Source organism: Populus alba, chromosome 1 (genome assembly GCF_005239225.2).
Source record: "Populus alba chromosome 1, ASM523922v2, whole genome shotgun sequence".
In the NCBI taxonomy this organism is placed as follows: domain Eukaryota; kingdom Viridiplantae; phylum Streptophyta; class Magnoliopsida; order Malpighiales; family Salicaceae; genus Populus; species Populus alba.
This window is the reverse complement of record NC_133284.1, coordinates 29378983-29396097: the sequence shown is the minus strand read 5'-3', so window position 1 is coordinate 29396097 and position 17115 is coordinate 29378983. Positions and strand designations below refer to the sequence as shown.

The 17115-nt window shown below is 33.3% G+C and overlaps 2 protein-coding genes across 2 annotated transcripts; one reads left to right on the top strand and one right to left on the bottom strand.

The window, feature by feature from the left end:
• The first annotated feature begins 595 nt into the window (after positions 1-595).
• On the top strand, positions 596-2473 carry LOC118032942 (sugar transport protein 8). Its single transcript, XM_035037751.1, has 4 exons — positions 596-728; positions 830-1149; positions 1274-1900; positions 2000-2473. Exons 1-4 carry the CDS (start codon positions 596-598, stop codon positions 2471-2473), a joined length of 1554 nt encoding a protein of 517 aa, XP_034893642.1.
• A 5935-nt stretch (positions 2474-8408) lies between these two features.
• Positions 8409-11380, bottom strand: LOC118032906 (transcription factor DIVARICATA). The gene is made up of 2 exons (XM_035037698.2): positions 10068-11380; positions 8409-9675 (listed from the first exon to the last, which is right to left on the bottom strand). The coding sequence occupies exons 1-2, from the start codon at positions 10490-10492 to the stop codon at positions 9180-9182; spliced, it is 921 nt and encodes a 306-aa protein (XP_034893589.1). The 5' UTR covers positions 10493-11380; the 3' UTR covers positions 8409-9179.
• Between the last annotated feature and the right edge of the window lie 5735 nt (positions 11381-17115).

Sequence of the window (17115 nt, the reverse complement as noted above, 5' to 3'; positions counted from 1 at the left end):
TAAGGATCTTTTAATTAAGTGTTGCATGAACAAAATCAGAGATAATAATGAGTCAAGTTAAAGTTATCCATTAATTTTTTTTTAAAAAAATTATCTATAATTTGAGTCCTAGATGCTGGAGATTGAGTGAGAGATTTGAGGAATTAGTTAAAAATTCAAATTCAAACTTCTTATCTTAAACTACATAAATGATAACAACTAACTAATTCAAAATAACTTGAAAAAATATTATCCACATATTATCCTTAATCTTTTTTTTTTTTGTTTTGATTTAGATCTTAAACCTAAATTTGTGCTGGTAATATAGTCATTCCATCAAGTTTGATAGCAAATGCCTTTCTTTTATCTAATTACTTGATCAGGAGTGTTGATAGAAGGATAAAAAATTAAACTGAAGGACCATGTTGCTTGTCAAAACATAGGATTATGACCTAAATCAAAAAGAAAAAAAAAAAAGAATCAATCTACTCTTGACCGAGATTTCAGGATGATATTTATTTAACTAGTTAATCTTCATTCAATCCAATCTTACAATTCATAGCTGACATCCTAACCGAAAAACTCATAACAAAAGCGACTAACTAAACTCACATTCATGGCTGGTTTATCCATGGCTGAATCAGGTGGTGGCCGAGACTTGCCTGCCAAGCTTACATGGCAGGTCATCATTTGCTGCATCATTGCAGCCTTCGGTGGTCTCATGTTTGGTTATGATGTTGGCATTTCCGGTACGACTCATTTTCCGTGTTTCGTTGTCTTTGAGATTTAAGCATTAGAATTTGTAGCATTAAAAATCTTCCTGTTGTTGTTTTTGTATATGTTTTTGTAGGGGGGGTGACGTCAATGGATGATTTCTTGGAGAAGTTCTTTCCGGCTGTTTATCACAAGAAGCACGAGGCGACAGAGGATAACTACTGCAAATTTGATAACCAATTTCTTCAGCTCTTTACATCTTCACTCTACCTTGCAGCTATTGTTTCTAGTTTTATAGCCTCTTTCTTTTGCAAGAAATTCGGCCGAAAACCCACCATTCAAGCCGCTTCCATCTTCTTTCTTACCGGAGCCGTTCTAAACGCTGTTGCAGTGGAACTTGGCATGCTGATTGCTGGAAGGATTTTTCTAGGTGTTGGGGTTGGATTTGGCAACCAGGTATGCAGTTCAATCCGTAAACCAACTAGCTTTCCATTTTTCCAGATTCGTTCTTCATTCTTTTTTCAATTTATGTACTATTTGCTGCTTTCTATTAGTTCTTACACAGAGAGGGTGAATGCAGGCGGTGCCTTTGTTCATATCAGAAATCGCACCAGCAAAATATAGAGGAGGCCTTAACATTTGTTTTCAGTTGCTAATCACAATAGGCATTCTGATAGCAAATCTGATCAATTATGCTACTTCAAACGTGCATCCTTATGGCTGGAGAATTTCCCTAGGGTGCGCTGCAGTGCCTGCTATAATTCTCGCCATTGGATCTCTTGTAATCGAGGAAACCCCCACGAGCCTTTTAGAGCGGGGAAAGAATGAAGAAGCTCTGCGTGTTTTAAGGAAGATTAGAGGTGTTGACAATGTAGACAAAGAATATGCAGAGATTTTGAATGTTATTGAATTGGCCAAACAAGTCAAACACCCTTTCAGAAATCTCATGAGTCGGTCTAATAGGCCTCAACTTATTTGTGGCACAGTTTTTCAATTCTTCCAGCAGTTCACTGGAATCAACGTTGTGATGTTTTATGCCCCAGTGCTGTTTCAGACTATGGGTTATGGCAGTAATGGGTCCCTGCTATCAGCTGTAGTCACTGACTCGGTCAATGTAGTGTCCACATTCGTTGCTGTTTTTGTTGTCGATATTACTGGAAGAAGGGTATTGCTCATAGAAGCTTGTATTCAGATGCTTGCTGCCCAGGTAAGCAAAACAGACACTTGACAACATTTCTGAGCTTCATCTGCATTGTTTAGTTATTTCTGACTCTGGTCGTTGTTCCTTTTCTTCTTTTGTACACAGTCCATAATGGGAACGATTCTTGCTGTGCATTTGAAATCCGCCAATATCATGCCTAAAGGTTCTGCAAAGCTTGTCGTCATCTTGGTCTGTGTGTTCGTGTCTGGTTTCGCGTGGTCATGGGGTCCTCTTGGCTGGTTGATTCCCAGTGAAATCTTCCCTCTGGAGACAAGAAGTGCAGGTTTCTTCTTCGCTGTTAGCATGAACATGTTCTGTACCTTCCTTGTTGCTCAAGCATTCCTCACCATGCTCTGCCGCATGCGATCTGGGATTTTCTTCTTCTTCGCTGCCTGGATTGTTGTCATGGCTATTTTTGCTATTTTCTTTCTTCCTGAGACGAAGGGGATCCCAATCGACGAAATGAATGAAAGGGTATGGAAGAAGCACTGGTTCTGGAAGAGGTACTATGAGGATTCTGATATTAAGAAGAGAAGCCAGGAAATTCAAGATAAATCAGAGGGAGAATCACTAGAATAAAATGCGTTGTTTAAATTAATCTCGTTAGAGTATCATCATTTCCTTTGATCTTGTTCTCTTTTTTAGGACAATTAGTAAGTTCATTGGTTTCCAGTTGTTTTCTTCTTCTTGTTTGCCGAGATAGAGGCATTTGGTAAAATTATAAATAAAATCTTTTAAAATTTTTAAGAAATATTCTTATTATTATTTTTATGTATATCTAATATGAGCAGGATTCTTTTATTAAATGCGAGCTTGGGCTATTGCCCAAGTTGTAGATATAGCTCTGCTGTCTGTCACAGATCATCGAAACAATTTCATACACCAATTACCCCTCTAAAATTGGGCCTTTTGTTCAGGGTCCAAATGGGCCTATGCTGCTGCATGGATCATTTGCTGGATCTTGACAGATTCACGCTGTTGCCATCAGTGGTAAATTTCCATAATTCAACAATTGTAGGTTTATTGTAGATTATGCTATTCAAGTGCTCCCAGAGCCAACCATCATAAACTTGATTTTGACATCACATATGACACAATGGTATATGATCCCTTTTCAGTGCATGGGAATTGAATCTAATGTTTATGTTTAATTTGACATCAAATCAAATGATGCCATTGAAGAAGCAGTGGGAGAGGAAACCAAATTTATGAGAAAAATCCGTCACCAGGACACCATAGCTGGCCAAGATCTTTCTTATGCCATTGTCACTGTAGGTGAAGCTCCTTGTGCAGATTTCAGTGGTGGCAATTCAGAGCTGGTGATCCCCTCCACTGGAGCTGATACAATAAGCTCGGTCGCTGATGAATTAAACCCCCACGTTGGTTGTTCTGGTATCTGGAAGACCTTTGGTTATAGAACCATGGCTCTTGGAAAAGATAGATGGTTTAATGGCTGCTTGGTTGCCTGGAACTGAAGGATGAATTTAGCGGTGAACTGCCAGTGACATGGTTTAGAAAGGTTGAGCAATTGCCGACGAGTTCCAGAGATAAATCATAGGAACCTCAATCTTGATTCGGCATTGCGCTAACATGCAAGGTGGACAATTCTTTTGACTGAATAAATTGAAAGATAAGATAGGCCTAAGGTCCAATATTTTGAGCCTAAAAAGGCAGCAAACAGGGGATCTATCATCAAGTATATTTGTAAGTATAATAACGTGATTACTTTTTCAAATAATTTTTTCATGTTAAAATATATGTCAATAATTTTTTTTTATTTTTTAAAAGTTATTTTTAATATCAGTACATCAAAATAATCTAAAATATACAAACTACATTAAATTTTAACCAAAAAAAATTTTTTTTGAATTTTGCGGGAACACGGTTTCAACCGTGTTCCCAAACGGTTAACCAGGATGCAAATTCTCGGCGGCCCATGTTCGTACTTCCTCCAAGTGGTTCCACCGTCTCGATAAACAAGAGAGAGAGATAACAGAGATGACAATAATGAAGTGAAAATCTCTGTCAAGAAGCAAGAAGGGAGTTCAGAAGACTATGAATTGCAGCATCAGATTCGAAACCAGAGTAATCTATCATCGTATATTCCTTTTATTCAACCATTTACTTTTGTCCCCGATGCCACTAATTGTGGTACTGGGGCGGGAATTAGATATTAATGCTGAGGGTATAATGCATCTTCTGCTTTCCTTCTTTTCACTAATGTGTAAAACAAGTCCTCAATAAGTAATCTATTCGCTCTTCTTTTCATGGATGTTATGGATATAATGCATCTCTGAGGACTGGATAAGCTGTGTGGGGAATCAAAATTACCTCAGCAGGTAACCTCACGAACCTTTTCAACATGTAGCTATTTACATCTGAAAGATTATCAAAGTATATTTCAACTAAAACCATTCGAGGAATAAGAACATAGTGGAGAAAACAGAGAGCAAGTAGATAGCCGAAAGTTGGAAATAATTGACATAATTTTTCGTGGTTGCAAGTGGTAACTTGTAGCCAGTTAATGTCTTGATTGAAAGAGGAATAAAGTGAATGGAGGTGCTTTCATATGCAAGTTGCAGAGAGGTTTCTTCTCCTTTAGAAAAAGCAGAGTGGCTATTTTTTGAGAAAAAGCAAACAGGACCGGCCATTTTGCTACCAGCAATGAAACTGCAAGTCTGCAACACAAGAGCTCATGGAATTCGATCAAGTCACCTGCATATGCTGTCTTGTATTGGATGGGATTTGGATTGAATGACAGCAGCTATATGCGAGGTAAATGGATGGTTACTAGGCTCTCATTATGTTTCCTCCATTAAAGCAAAATCAAATGTCATTCTAAGCATTCTAACCCTGGGAAGGTAGCAAACGCTAGGCTCTAACAACACTCATTCTAACCCTGGGAAGTTGAGGGATACTACGCTGTTGGTCGAATCAAGGTTTTTTTTTTTTATAAGAACAAAATTTAAGTAATATTAATATGTTTTCTAATAAGAATATTAATTATGAAGTCAAAATTTTACATATATTGGACATTGTTTTAAAATATTTATAAACTAATAAATTGAATGATATTTTTTAAATTATTAATCAGTAATATATTAGATTGACTTGAAGTTAACTTGTTAATATACGACTCGGGTTATGGGATAATAATAACCCTATGGAAATCAAATAAAAATAAATAATGAAGGTCAATTCTTAATTAATCCAATGTTAAAGGATAAAATTGAAAAAAATATTAAATAAAAAAAAATAAAAAACTACTTGAATTAACCTATGACTTAGGTCATGAAATCAAATAATCCTATAAGAAAATATATGAAGCCCAATTTCCAACCAACTCAATGTCAAATGATAAAATAAAAAAAATAAAATAAAATAATCAAAGTCAACTCGAGCTAACTTCTTAAACCCGTGATCTGGGTCATGAAACCATGATAACTTTATAAAAAACAATAAAAAAATCATTAAGCTCCATTTCCAATGGATCCATTGTTGAAGGTTGAAATCGATAAAAATAACTAAATCCATGAGATCATGATAAATCCAAAGAAAGAAAGAAAGAAAATCACGAAAACATATTCCCAAACAACCTAATATTGAAGGATAAAATTAAAAAAATAAATAAATCAATAAAAGATTGAGTTGACGAAGAACAAAATTGGAAAGAAAATAATCAATTAAAGAGGACTCGAGATAATAAACTAAGTTAACCTACCAAACCTGTGACTTGAATTATGAAATTAAGATAACCTTATAGAATATAAATTATTTAATTAAAAAAGAACAAAAAAAATAAACATGATCAACCTAAGTCAACATGTCAAACCCACGATCCGGATCATGAGATCAAGATAACTATATAATAAGCAAATAAAAAAAACACCATGAATTTTAATTTTAAACTAACTCAATATTGAATGATGAAATCGAAAAAAAAATCAATTAAAAAAAACAATAAAAAAAATGACTTGAGTCAACCTATTAAATTCGTGACCAGGGTTATAAGATCGGGATAAATTTATGAAAAATAAATAAAGAAAAAAATATGAAACCCACCTCCTAATATATTTAATATTAAATGTTAAAATTAAGAAGAAAAATAAATAAATTCATGAGATCGATATATATAACCCAATAGAGAGAATAAAAAACAATTATGTAGAACAATTTTCAAAACAACCTAATAAATATCAAAAAAATAAAATTAAAAAAAAAACTAAAAAATAAATAAATAGTATTTTAATAAATAGTATTTTACGGGTGTTGCTAATTAGATTTAGTCATATTTAAAACGGGTAGAGTTCATGTTTTACCCTTGCCAGCTAAAGAAAGTGAAGGGACAAAAGAAACCTATGGAACACCTTAAATAAATTGCTGTCAAACAAAATTAAGTTGAAATGAAACTTTAAACTCAATAAATGAAAATTAAGTTGAAATGAAACTTTAAACTCAATAAATGAACTTTTATTTTTCCATTTGCATCTCAACTGAACTTTTGGATGATAGTTATAGCTCATTAATCATCATTGCTATGATGATTAACTCAACACAATGAAATGGATGATGAAATCAAAGCAATTACCATCTTAATGAAAAGAAAAACCTTTTGCCTCTGTGGCGTGATAAATCACTAATTCAACACCATGATTGATTCACAAGAAGATTATCTGTGTGCCCAGAGAGAGAGAGAGAGAGAGAGGGATGCGTAACCTACCATGATAGTTGAACAAAAGGAAGTTACTTCACTGAGATTTTATTGCAGAAGCAGTCATCAATCATCATAACCAGGTTGTCTCATTTGGCAGTAGTCAATAATTAGTTCAGGATCGCAAAACAGTGATGCTTTCATGAAATTTAATATTTTTTCAGGTAAAATACATTTTTAAAACACATAAAAAAAACAGAAGCTGCCGCGCTATGAAACACTCAAGGTCAAATGAAAATCCCCCCACCAAAAGAGAATCTCTGTGTCCACTTGAAGTGTATATATAAAATGATAAACCAGACAGATTAAGAAAACATAAAGAAAATACACCGAGACTTGAAGAAGCCAGCGGTAGCAAGGGCTTCCGGTTATTTACCTCTGTATCATGGGTTCAAGTCTCAGCGTGTATACCTGTTATTCCTCGCGGTGCCTTACATGTTCATTGGGTTTAGGATATTCAGTGAGTCGTAAATTAGTCATGATACGCGGGCTTGAATACACTAAATAAAAAAAAAAAAAAAAAACATAAAAGAAAAAAAAGTAACCTTTTCACATTGCGAAAAGCTAGATATTGTGTCTCCTTAGGTGGGGTTCATAACCCGAGCTTCTGATTAACACTGAAGTCATCATGATGTTTTGTTCAGTTGGATGGACCGTACAATCAGGATCCCAAAACAGTGATGCTTTCATGAAATTACAACATTCTTTGGCAAGTGCAGCAGTGGCCCTGCCAGCAAGCATTTACAGTCAAATCTATAAGCTAGCTCAATAAGCGAGTTTAGAGAGAAGGATGTACGGATTACTTTATTAATCAAGGACAGAGGTAATCTGGCCTGAATCTTACTTGGTACTCTGGTATCGTAATTTAAGCAATAATCTATACACCAGAGAAGGATCTTCTTCTATTAAAGAGAATCTTTCGAGAAAGATCTGTAATGGAGAAAGATTACTTGAGGAGAAATTAAAGGACCAAGGAAAAAGAGAAGGGAATTGACACATGATGTTTCAGTAAGTGGAATGGGGAGTCAGCCTCGACTACGGTTTGAAAGGTCAAGCCCGGTCAAAAAGACCATCCTTTGTGTGCAATGAATGAATGGCTGGTGAAACGAGCTCAGGGGGTTCACAAGAAAAGTAGGTGACGTAGGACCACAGGAGTCCACCGTGAAATGCTCTGCGACTCGGCCAGTATGATGTAAGCATTCCAATATTCTTAACTGTGGAGTGAGTTCGGACTTCCACGGCGGAAGTGAAGCACCTCACAGGTTGTTCGCAAGCCATACGTGATATACACTACCAAGGAAGAAGCAGTAGTTTCTCGAATTCAAGTACAGCTGCAAATTCTGGAGTTCTGCTAATAAGTTGGCTAAAATGGTGATCAACTATTGAGCTAAAAGAATGGAGAAAATGAGAACAAAATACTGAAAAGCTCACCACAGATCCTCGTGCGTGTTGAATTCAAGCTTTAAGATGTGTTTGTTTTGAGTAAAATATTTTATAAATAAATGTTGAAATGAGTAATGATATAAAAAAAATATTGTGATAGTATAATAATTATGATGTGATATGATCATTGAGTGGTGGTGTTAGTTGAGGTGGTGTGAGGGAGAAGTGGTGGAGGCAATTGTGAAAGTGGTGGAGAAGCGTTGGGGTGGTAGTGGCGATCCATGAAGATGACGGTGAGGTAATAGTGATAATTGAGATAATTGGAAAATAATATCATAAGGGGATTAAATTATGCGTGTATTACCCAGTCCATGAAATATAAAATTTTATAAAACAGATCAGTGTTTTGCAATAAATGAGTTAAATTTAAAAATGAACCATGTTAAGTAATTTTTATATAAAATATTTTACAGAAAATAGGATAAAAAGAAAAAACATTTTATGCAAAATATATTACACAGAACAAGAACAAACACCGTTTTAATTGCTGATCTTTTCACGGACACAAACATCACACATGTCATGACCTTTTTCCGTACATCAACAGGTATACAAGCAGGTCTAACATGCAAAGCTTTCAACTTATATATTGAAGATGCTCAAATCATGTCGGTTCCTTTATTACATTCTCTCCACCTTAGCTTGGAAACCCGAGTGTTTGCTTATTGGTCTCTGCAAATCTCTTCCTGCACGCATTTATTCTTATCTTGGAGGAACCATCTTTAAGGTATCAACTCTCAAGTAAAGGGGGGCAGGAGCGCAACTTGCAAGTCTAACTCTCACTTCAAGATAAGTTCCTACACTCTTCTTAAACAAGATCCATGGAACAAATTCCCCATGCCCATCTGCATGAGGTCACCACTCCCTGCAGCGTTGCAGAGCGGGTGCGGTGCTCTTAAAAACAAGGATAACCAGCCTCAGTTTTGCAATCCGGATATTGAATTCAAGCAGAACAGAATCATGTCCCCTCCAAGTTCACGTCCTATTGACTAGACTTCTTGATGGCATGTACACAAAGGACCAGAGGAAAGGAAAAAGAAAAGACAGAAAACAAGGCACAAACACAACTGTACTACTGAAAAGAAGCCATGGAGCCATGAGCCATGGATTAAAAAAGATAAAAACATACTCTCATCCATGGGGGTAGTGGTGCGCTGATGGCATCTGAAAACCCATGGCTTGATGTCTAATGTAGGAGTCATGAACAGCTCCTCTATGCAGATTTTGGCCTTGCATTTTAAGCCCATATGAGTTAATCCCATGAGGAGCAGACATGAACATGTTTGCATTTGTTGAATTAAAAGCTATGGTTCCTCCACCGTTGGGTTGATTCCATTGAAAATGTGTTCTAGGCATGGCGGCAGAATTGGGCTGCTGAGAAATCGCCCCGGACTGGTCAGGTGAAGGTCTTTTATTGTCCGGTGATGGAGTTCTCTCGTCGTTGAGATTGACAGTTGTTATATCATGAATACTGGCTCTCCTCTTATCTTTCCCTCCTGAAAGCTGCCTGATAAAATACTTCTGCGCATGACTGGCCACCTGAGTCGGCGTTCTGCTGATAACAAAATTGCGAGATATGTTTCTCCAGTCCCCCTTGCCATACTTCTTCAAGCCCATCAGAAACAGCCTGCGGTGGTTCAATTGTTAGGTCCACTGATTTGTGCTTGGAAAAAGCCATTACAAATACCTCAACTCCAAAAACAGTAACTTAAAACATGTAATGGGAACTGGAAACCACAAGTAGCAAAGTACAAGTCTGATAAAGATGTATCCACAGAGAATGAATTTCAAGATTCAACTACAGTCATGCTCTCCTCTAGATTAGATTCTTTCACAGATTATATTCTCAACCACCACCTATTCAAGTAATATGGCTTACTACCATGTTACATTCAATTCACTGCCCTTGAAAATACAATGAAAAACAAGAAGGATTTTCACATTAATTCCATTTTAAGCAGAAAACTGACCGATAATATGAACACATAAATACATAGGCGTGAATGTATGGAAACTTACTTGTGCTCTTCCTCTGTCCATGGAACACCTTTCTTTCTCTCCTGATCAGCAGGTCGGCCTGTTGAAGATCTCTTTCCACCAAGGCCATAAGATTGTTTAAACCCATCATAGCCATTGCCATCAACCCAATCCAATGTGAATGGAGAGGTGCTATATCCAGGAACTGGAATCAGCCCTGCCTCTATGTAGCTAACATCAAGTTCTAATTCCTTGTACTGCTTTATCACATCCCCTACTGTCTTCCCTGGAATCATAGCTGCCACCTTGTGCCATCTATCAGGAGTGTCCTCGTCATAAACTGCAAGAGCATTCTCAAACGCCTTGTTCTCTGCTGGAGTCCATTTTGTGTTCTTGCTCTCTTCTAGTAGCCAATTCGTGCTCGAAAGATACGATGCGGGAGATAGAATTCCCATTTCCCACTTCATTGTATCAGAAATAAGTTAACATGCCACAAATTCACAGTTGCTTGATTAAAGAAATTGGCTAGAGAAGTTGGATTTATGAAGGAGAGGAGAAACAGAGGGGAGAACCCAGTAGAGGAAATGCAGAGAGGTGGAAGTTTCACCACAGAAATATCAGTGTTAGATCAAGAAGCATTTGCAAGGAATCAGAATAGCTTTTTATGTTTAGTCAAGCCACTCAGGAATCTGCAAAGGAACAAACTTGTTTTCAAACAAAAACAAAAGCTAAGAAAATTTGGCACAAGCAGTCTAAAAATAAAACACCAAGCTAATTAAACCCTAAAACCACCGGTGAGATCTGAACTTGGCTCTAAAAACTTTCTAAAGAAGCAAACATATGAAGCACCGGAAAACAATAACACCTGACAAAAAAAAAAAGGACAAGAATTCCAAAAGAGGAAAGCTTGTAAGTGAAAACAGCTTCAATGAATTTGACAACCCAAAAAGGGAAAGACAGAAAGAAAGAAACTTGGAGATGAGTAATAAAACAGGGTGAGATTTGAGAAGTTAACTGGATTCGGGGCAGTGAAAACAAAAAATAAAAGCTGGGAAAAGATCTTTTGTTTCCTCCTTTTCCTTGAGGTCCGAGCGACAGAGAAAAGAGGAGAAGAAAAAGAAAAAGTGGGTAGAGTGACGCCAATGAGTAGGAGAAAACAGAAACAGCAGCAGTAATATAAAGCACAAAAGCAAGGTATCACCTTAGCTTAGCTTCAAGGAATGAATCTGAGTTTTAGTTCTTATTTTCTTTTGAGGCTAAAATCTTGAGGCAGAATGAGAGGGAGGAGCTGGGATTGGAGGTGGTGAATTGTTATTGGCTGGTATCGGGTCTGCGGATCCTGCAACTTCATGAATTTCTTTTTTTCTAATTGGCAGTTTATCTGTTTTTTTTTATTATTATTATTTTCTATGTAGGTGCTTGCCTGTTTGGTGTCTTTTGCAATTTTCCTTTTCTGGTTTTGTTTCTTGAATTTTTTTAAAAACATTTTTTTATTTTGTCTTTTTCAAGAAAACAACAGCAACTAACAAACTAGGTGGAAGAAAATGTTATGATACTTGGGAATAATGATATTTTTAAAAAAATATTAAAATAAATAAATATAAGTTTTTTTAAATAAAAAAAATAAAATCCATAAATTTAATGGTGATATTTTGATATTATTGAAAAGATCGATAAATACAAAAATTTAAATAAATATTACTAACTATAATAGGCAACACACAGTTGTATAATTGAATATTTATATTATTTTAATTTTTTTAAAAAAAAGTAATTTTTTAAAAAAATAAAGAATATTAGTAAAATATCAAAAGAGATGAATAAATATTTTTTAAAACAAAATTAATGTGATCACTAGAAAAATATTTTTTTTCACATGTTTATCTACAGAAAATTAACCTTTAATCGAGCGACATACTTCAACAGTATTTTCTTCTTTCTTTTTCCCCCGTATCTTGTTCTTGTTAAGTGGTAGCCGCCAAAATCACATTGGGCAACTTGGTGATGTGGGCCCACCCGTGGTTTCAACACCTATTGGTCACCTCCCCAATAGTTGACCCTTGTTAAGATTCCAAGCGTGTTTCTTTTTGCAGTCAGTAGATATTTTTATAAGAATTTAAAATTTTTTATTTAAAATTAATTTTTTTAATATTTTTAAATTGTTCCATGGGTGATTTTAAAAATAAATTTAAAAGGTAAAAATAATATTATTTTTAAATAAAAAATATTTTAAAAACCATTCATCACCATGGTGCACATAAAGAAGTAGGTCCTCGCGCAAGCACCCTTGATCTTAACATTTGGCATTAACTTATTGGCTGTGATTGAGTAATTATTATTATTATTATCCAATCAGCTAGAAGCCAGAGAAAGAGTTACGCCAATGATCTGGATCCACGTAACCCGTTAAATATGTGATTATTAGATCCGAGTATAGGGCAAGCATCATAGGCAATCCCCTGGTCCAGCCAGCCAACCACTTCCTCTAATCTAATCTCGTCTTCCCTTTTTCACGATTTTTTTTAGTGGAATTGAGTAGGAGAATATTACAATTCCCCACTCTTAATCTAAGCGCGTGTTCATCTAGCATACCAGCCAAAAGTATCGGAAAGTACTGCAACCACCCCCCCCCCCCCCCAGCAAATTAAGGCTGGATGAAGATATTTATTTTGGTTTTGCAGTTGCCCCCTACCTTTATGTCTACTTTCTATAAATTAACATTAAGTTTTATGGTATTGACAAATTATTCACGTAGGGGCTACAAGGTTTTTTGGACCGTTAACACATTAAAAATATATCATTAAAACTTTTATACATTTTAATTTTAAAATTAAATAAACAATGAGTTAGTTCAAAAAGTTTTAGAGCTGATCCTCTATTTTATATATAATAAAAATATCAAATAGTTTTTGTAGTTTTTTTTTAAAAAAACTAGGTTTGAAGAAATAACTTTTTCTGAGCTTGATTCAATATTTATATAGTTATGGATCCTATTATAAATCATGATAGATTTACATTTATTGTGTAAAGTAAGATTGTGTCAAGTCAAGTTCCATGAGGTTTCTGAGATGAAGAGTGAACAATTTGATTTCAACTTTACAGACTCCTTTTTATTTTTATATTCACTTTCATGAAAGTTAAGATCCACCATGTCAAAGAATATAAAATGTTTCACATAGAGAGTTAATTTAAATAATATTAAAAAAAATATGTATAAGTTATTTCAGATACATTGTTAAATTATAAATATATATATATATAAATATATAATATAAATAAATTCAGATACAAAAATCTAATAACATACCAAAATTATTATTGAAAAAAATATCATATCAATTGTCTAAAAATTCATCAAATTTTTATTACATGTTTTCTCAAACTAAAATCTATCAGATTTGCATCTGTGTAATTGATATTAAGAAGCGGCTATAATTACCTTCTCTCCGTATCTTTTTTCAATTTGAGATTTATGGTGTGTTTGGCCGAGCAGTTCAACATGCTTTGCATTAAAATTTAAATTTATTTTGCTTAGAATTATTTTTTATATTTTTCAGATTGTTTATGTGTTGATATCAAAATAATTTTTTTAAAATAAAATATATTATTTTAAAGTCATTCCAAGAAAAAAATACTTAAAAAACAATCATTAATATATTCTTAAACACCCTTTTAGTATGAGTTTTGTATTGTGGTGAATGATATTTTTTAAAAGTATTTTTTACTTAAAAATATATTAAAATTTATTTTTATATTTTTTTAAATATTAAAATAATAAAAAAAGTAAAAAAAATATTAATTTAATATTTTTTCAAATAAAAAATATTTTTAAAAAACAGAAAAAACAAAAGCTATCTAAAAAGATTCAGGGGAGTTTGTGATTATGATAACGGTTGTTTTTTAAAATGATTTTTGATTAAAATTTATTAAAAAATAATTTTTTATTTTACAAAAGTTATTTTTTGATATCAGCATATTAAAATAATTTTAAAATAAAAAAATAAATTAAAATAAAAAAAAAAAATGAATTTTTTTTCAAAGATATTTTTCTAAAACTTGGCCTTTAAACAATGCTAAACCGAGCTGTCCTCTTCTGATGTGACCAACTGCTCCACTGTTTTTGTCTCTACTCCCTCTCTCTCTCTCATTGGAATTCTACCCGTCAAAATTATATATAAAACAAACAGATAAATAATTAAAAAAAAAAAAAAGGAAGGAAAAGGAAAAAACAATATATCCTGCAACCGCCTTTGACAGTCCTAGTCACGACATCTTGAAGCTGCAACTCATAAGCAACCTTAGGTGTATTTCATAAATTTCCACATGTATGGAGCCCAGAGTTGAGTGCTTAGTCCGCTTGAAGTGGACCCGAATCTAGGCCCAGACGGATATAGACTTAGGAGCTTCATTAAAAAGTTTAACTTATTAAAAAAAAAAAAAAAACTAAAAGAGAACAAAAATAAATATTGTTCACCAGCAGCAAATTTTATGCTGTTCGGTGAATAACTAGTAGCATGCTATTACTTATTTTTTAAGCTTATTTTAAAGAAAATTAGATATAATTACACGATAAAAATTCAAGGTGAAGATGTTTTTATTACTTTTAATGGGTTATGCGTTTAATATTTTCTTTACTATGTGTTTGTCTTTTTCTTTAATGATACCACTAGTTACTATAATTTTTTTTTTAATTTAAACGCAATTCACTATGGACTGAGAATAATATTTTCTCCTTCTTAGTCTTTTTTAAAAAATCTTACCCAATTGTTTAGGAGTAAAATATTATTTCCATTAGGACAATTTCAGTGCTCTAAAGTTGATTCAAGACAAGATGAGTGTTTTGTGTTTTAATTGTATAGTAAATTTACACCATTATCTTAAAAGAAGAAATTTTTTAGCTTCTACCTATGGTTATTTTTATATTTTTCAGATCAACCATTAAACTTCCCTTTCCTTTTAAATTTATGAAATTTGAATTAATTTCAATCTTATCCTCATTCAAGTTCTTGTTTTGTTTGATTTGGTCCCCATTTTAAAAAAAAAATGATTTTTTTTTTTATTTTGACTTGTGTTAGTTACATATTAAAATATTAAAATTTATAGGGTCTTCAACCTCCGTGCATATCAATTTATAATACTATTTGATTTTTCTTTCGTTGTTTTTCTTGTTAATATATTTGATAAAATGCCTATAAGTTAACCATTTTGGATAATTTCACCGAAATATTTTTAAGCTTTTTCTATACATTTAAATTCACATGCAACGAAATAATGTAATGTGATTTTCTAATAACTTCACCATCCACATCCACTAAAAATTATATTCCAACCTTCTACGTGGCCAATGTGGAAGTAATAGCTGAGGTATTCAAAGCATACGCTGAACAACCTCGACTATAAGTTTTAGATTTATTGATGAAATTTTTTATTAATATTTATATTCTCAATCCATTGGTAAATTTTTTTTATCAATGATCTTATAAACGTAAATAATTTGTTGGAAGAGCTCTCATTTGTGATTTGTAGGTGAGCTGTTGGTAATAACATTATTGATGGATTTACTAACGCAAAAATGAGTTAAAAAAAATTTATCATTTCATTCTGTTGGTATTTCTATCAATGAATATAACATATTATCGATATAAAAAATATATATAATTCCATTAGGTGATTTTTTTCACCATCAGTACTTCAATAAGTGAATTTGACATATAATTGACAAAACGATCATATACAATTTCATTAGTGATTAAATAGTGGCAATGATATTTTTAATAATTCTTTTACAACTCTCTAAAATATACTGGTAGACTTAATCTGTCGATAACACCATTAATAATAATTTAAAAATATATTTTTAAAAAATATATTAAACAGAAGTAGAAAAGAATTAAAATAAATTAATATAAAAATCAAATATTTATTAAAAATTTAAACATTTATAAGTTCAAATAAAATTAATTTAGAATAAAAGTGTTGAAAGCGGAGTAAGTGAGTCTTCGTTGGGACCGTAAGGCCAATAAAGAAGAACACATTTATGGTTTTGTCTTCATCACCAATTGATGGACTTTGAATGTGTTAGCACTAAGTCGTGCATAATTACATTAAGATAGGCCGATTTAGCTTGTACTTGTTGGTTTAAAATCATCTCAAATTCTAGAGTTGGAGTACTTGGAATCGGTTTTGAGCATCCAACGGTTAAAACACTATGAGCCATCTGTAAGTCCTCGATTGTAGTGTGAGAGATATTGTACATCCAATTTCTATCGAGTCCATCAAATAATCTTGCCCCCAACCATAAAATACATCCAATTTCTATCGGGTCCATCAAATAATCTTGCCCCCAACCATAAATCTGGATCGAGATCCAGATGGGTCAAACGATGTCCTTGTATCTTTCCTTTAACTAGGTATTATATGTATCATGGAAAAAAAGGTCAAAAAATTTAAAGAAATAATAACTTAATAAGAAAATGTTGAAAACCAACATACCATAAAATATTGAACATGGCTATCGATGAGATGTTGCACCCTTTTTTGATGATCATCACTCTGCATATGCATCCAAGAACCATAGCCTGTAATAGAAAATTGTTGTTAGTTAAATATATTTATAAGAAAAAAAAAAGGATGTAATAAAAGAAGAATCTTACCATTCGCTTCGTTTGTGAAACAAATGGAACAAAATCGTCAGTATGCGTGGTAGCGAAACTGTGAACATCTCATTTTTTATTCTCTACACTGGATTGTAACCATCGCATTAAATGCTCGGACATCACTTGCTAGATATGTTCCACCCATACAATATCAGAGATGTACGACGATCTAAAATCCTTCCATATCGCCATGTCCTTCCAGTCTAGAAGCTATTTTTTTTTCATATTTTTTTGGAATTTTTTGCGCCTCGTAACAAAAATCACACAACCTATATGTATAAATGAATTATCTATTAGTAAATGAAAAATAAAAGGATGAAATAAATTATTTCAATCTTACCTAGTTGTAGCGTGATTTTCCCAAACACTCATTGCAATAACATTGTTATCTTTATCCTATTCAAATTTTTCCTTGCATTTAAAATTTATAAAAG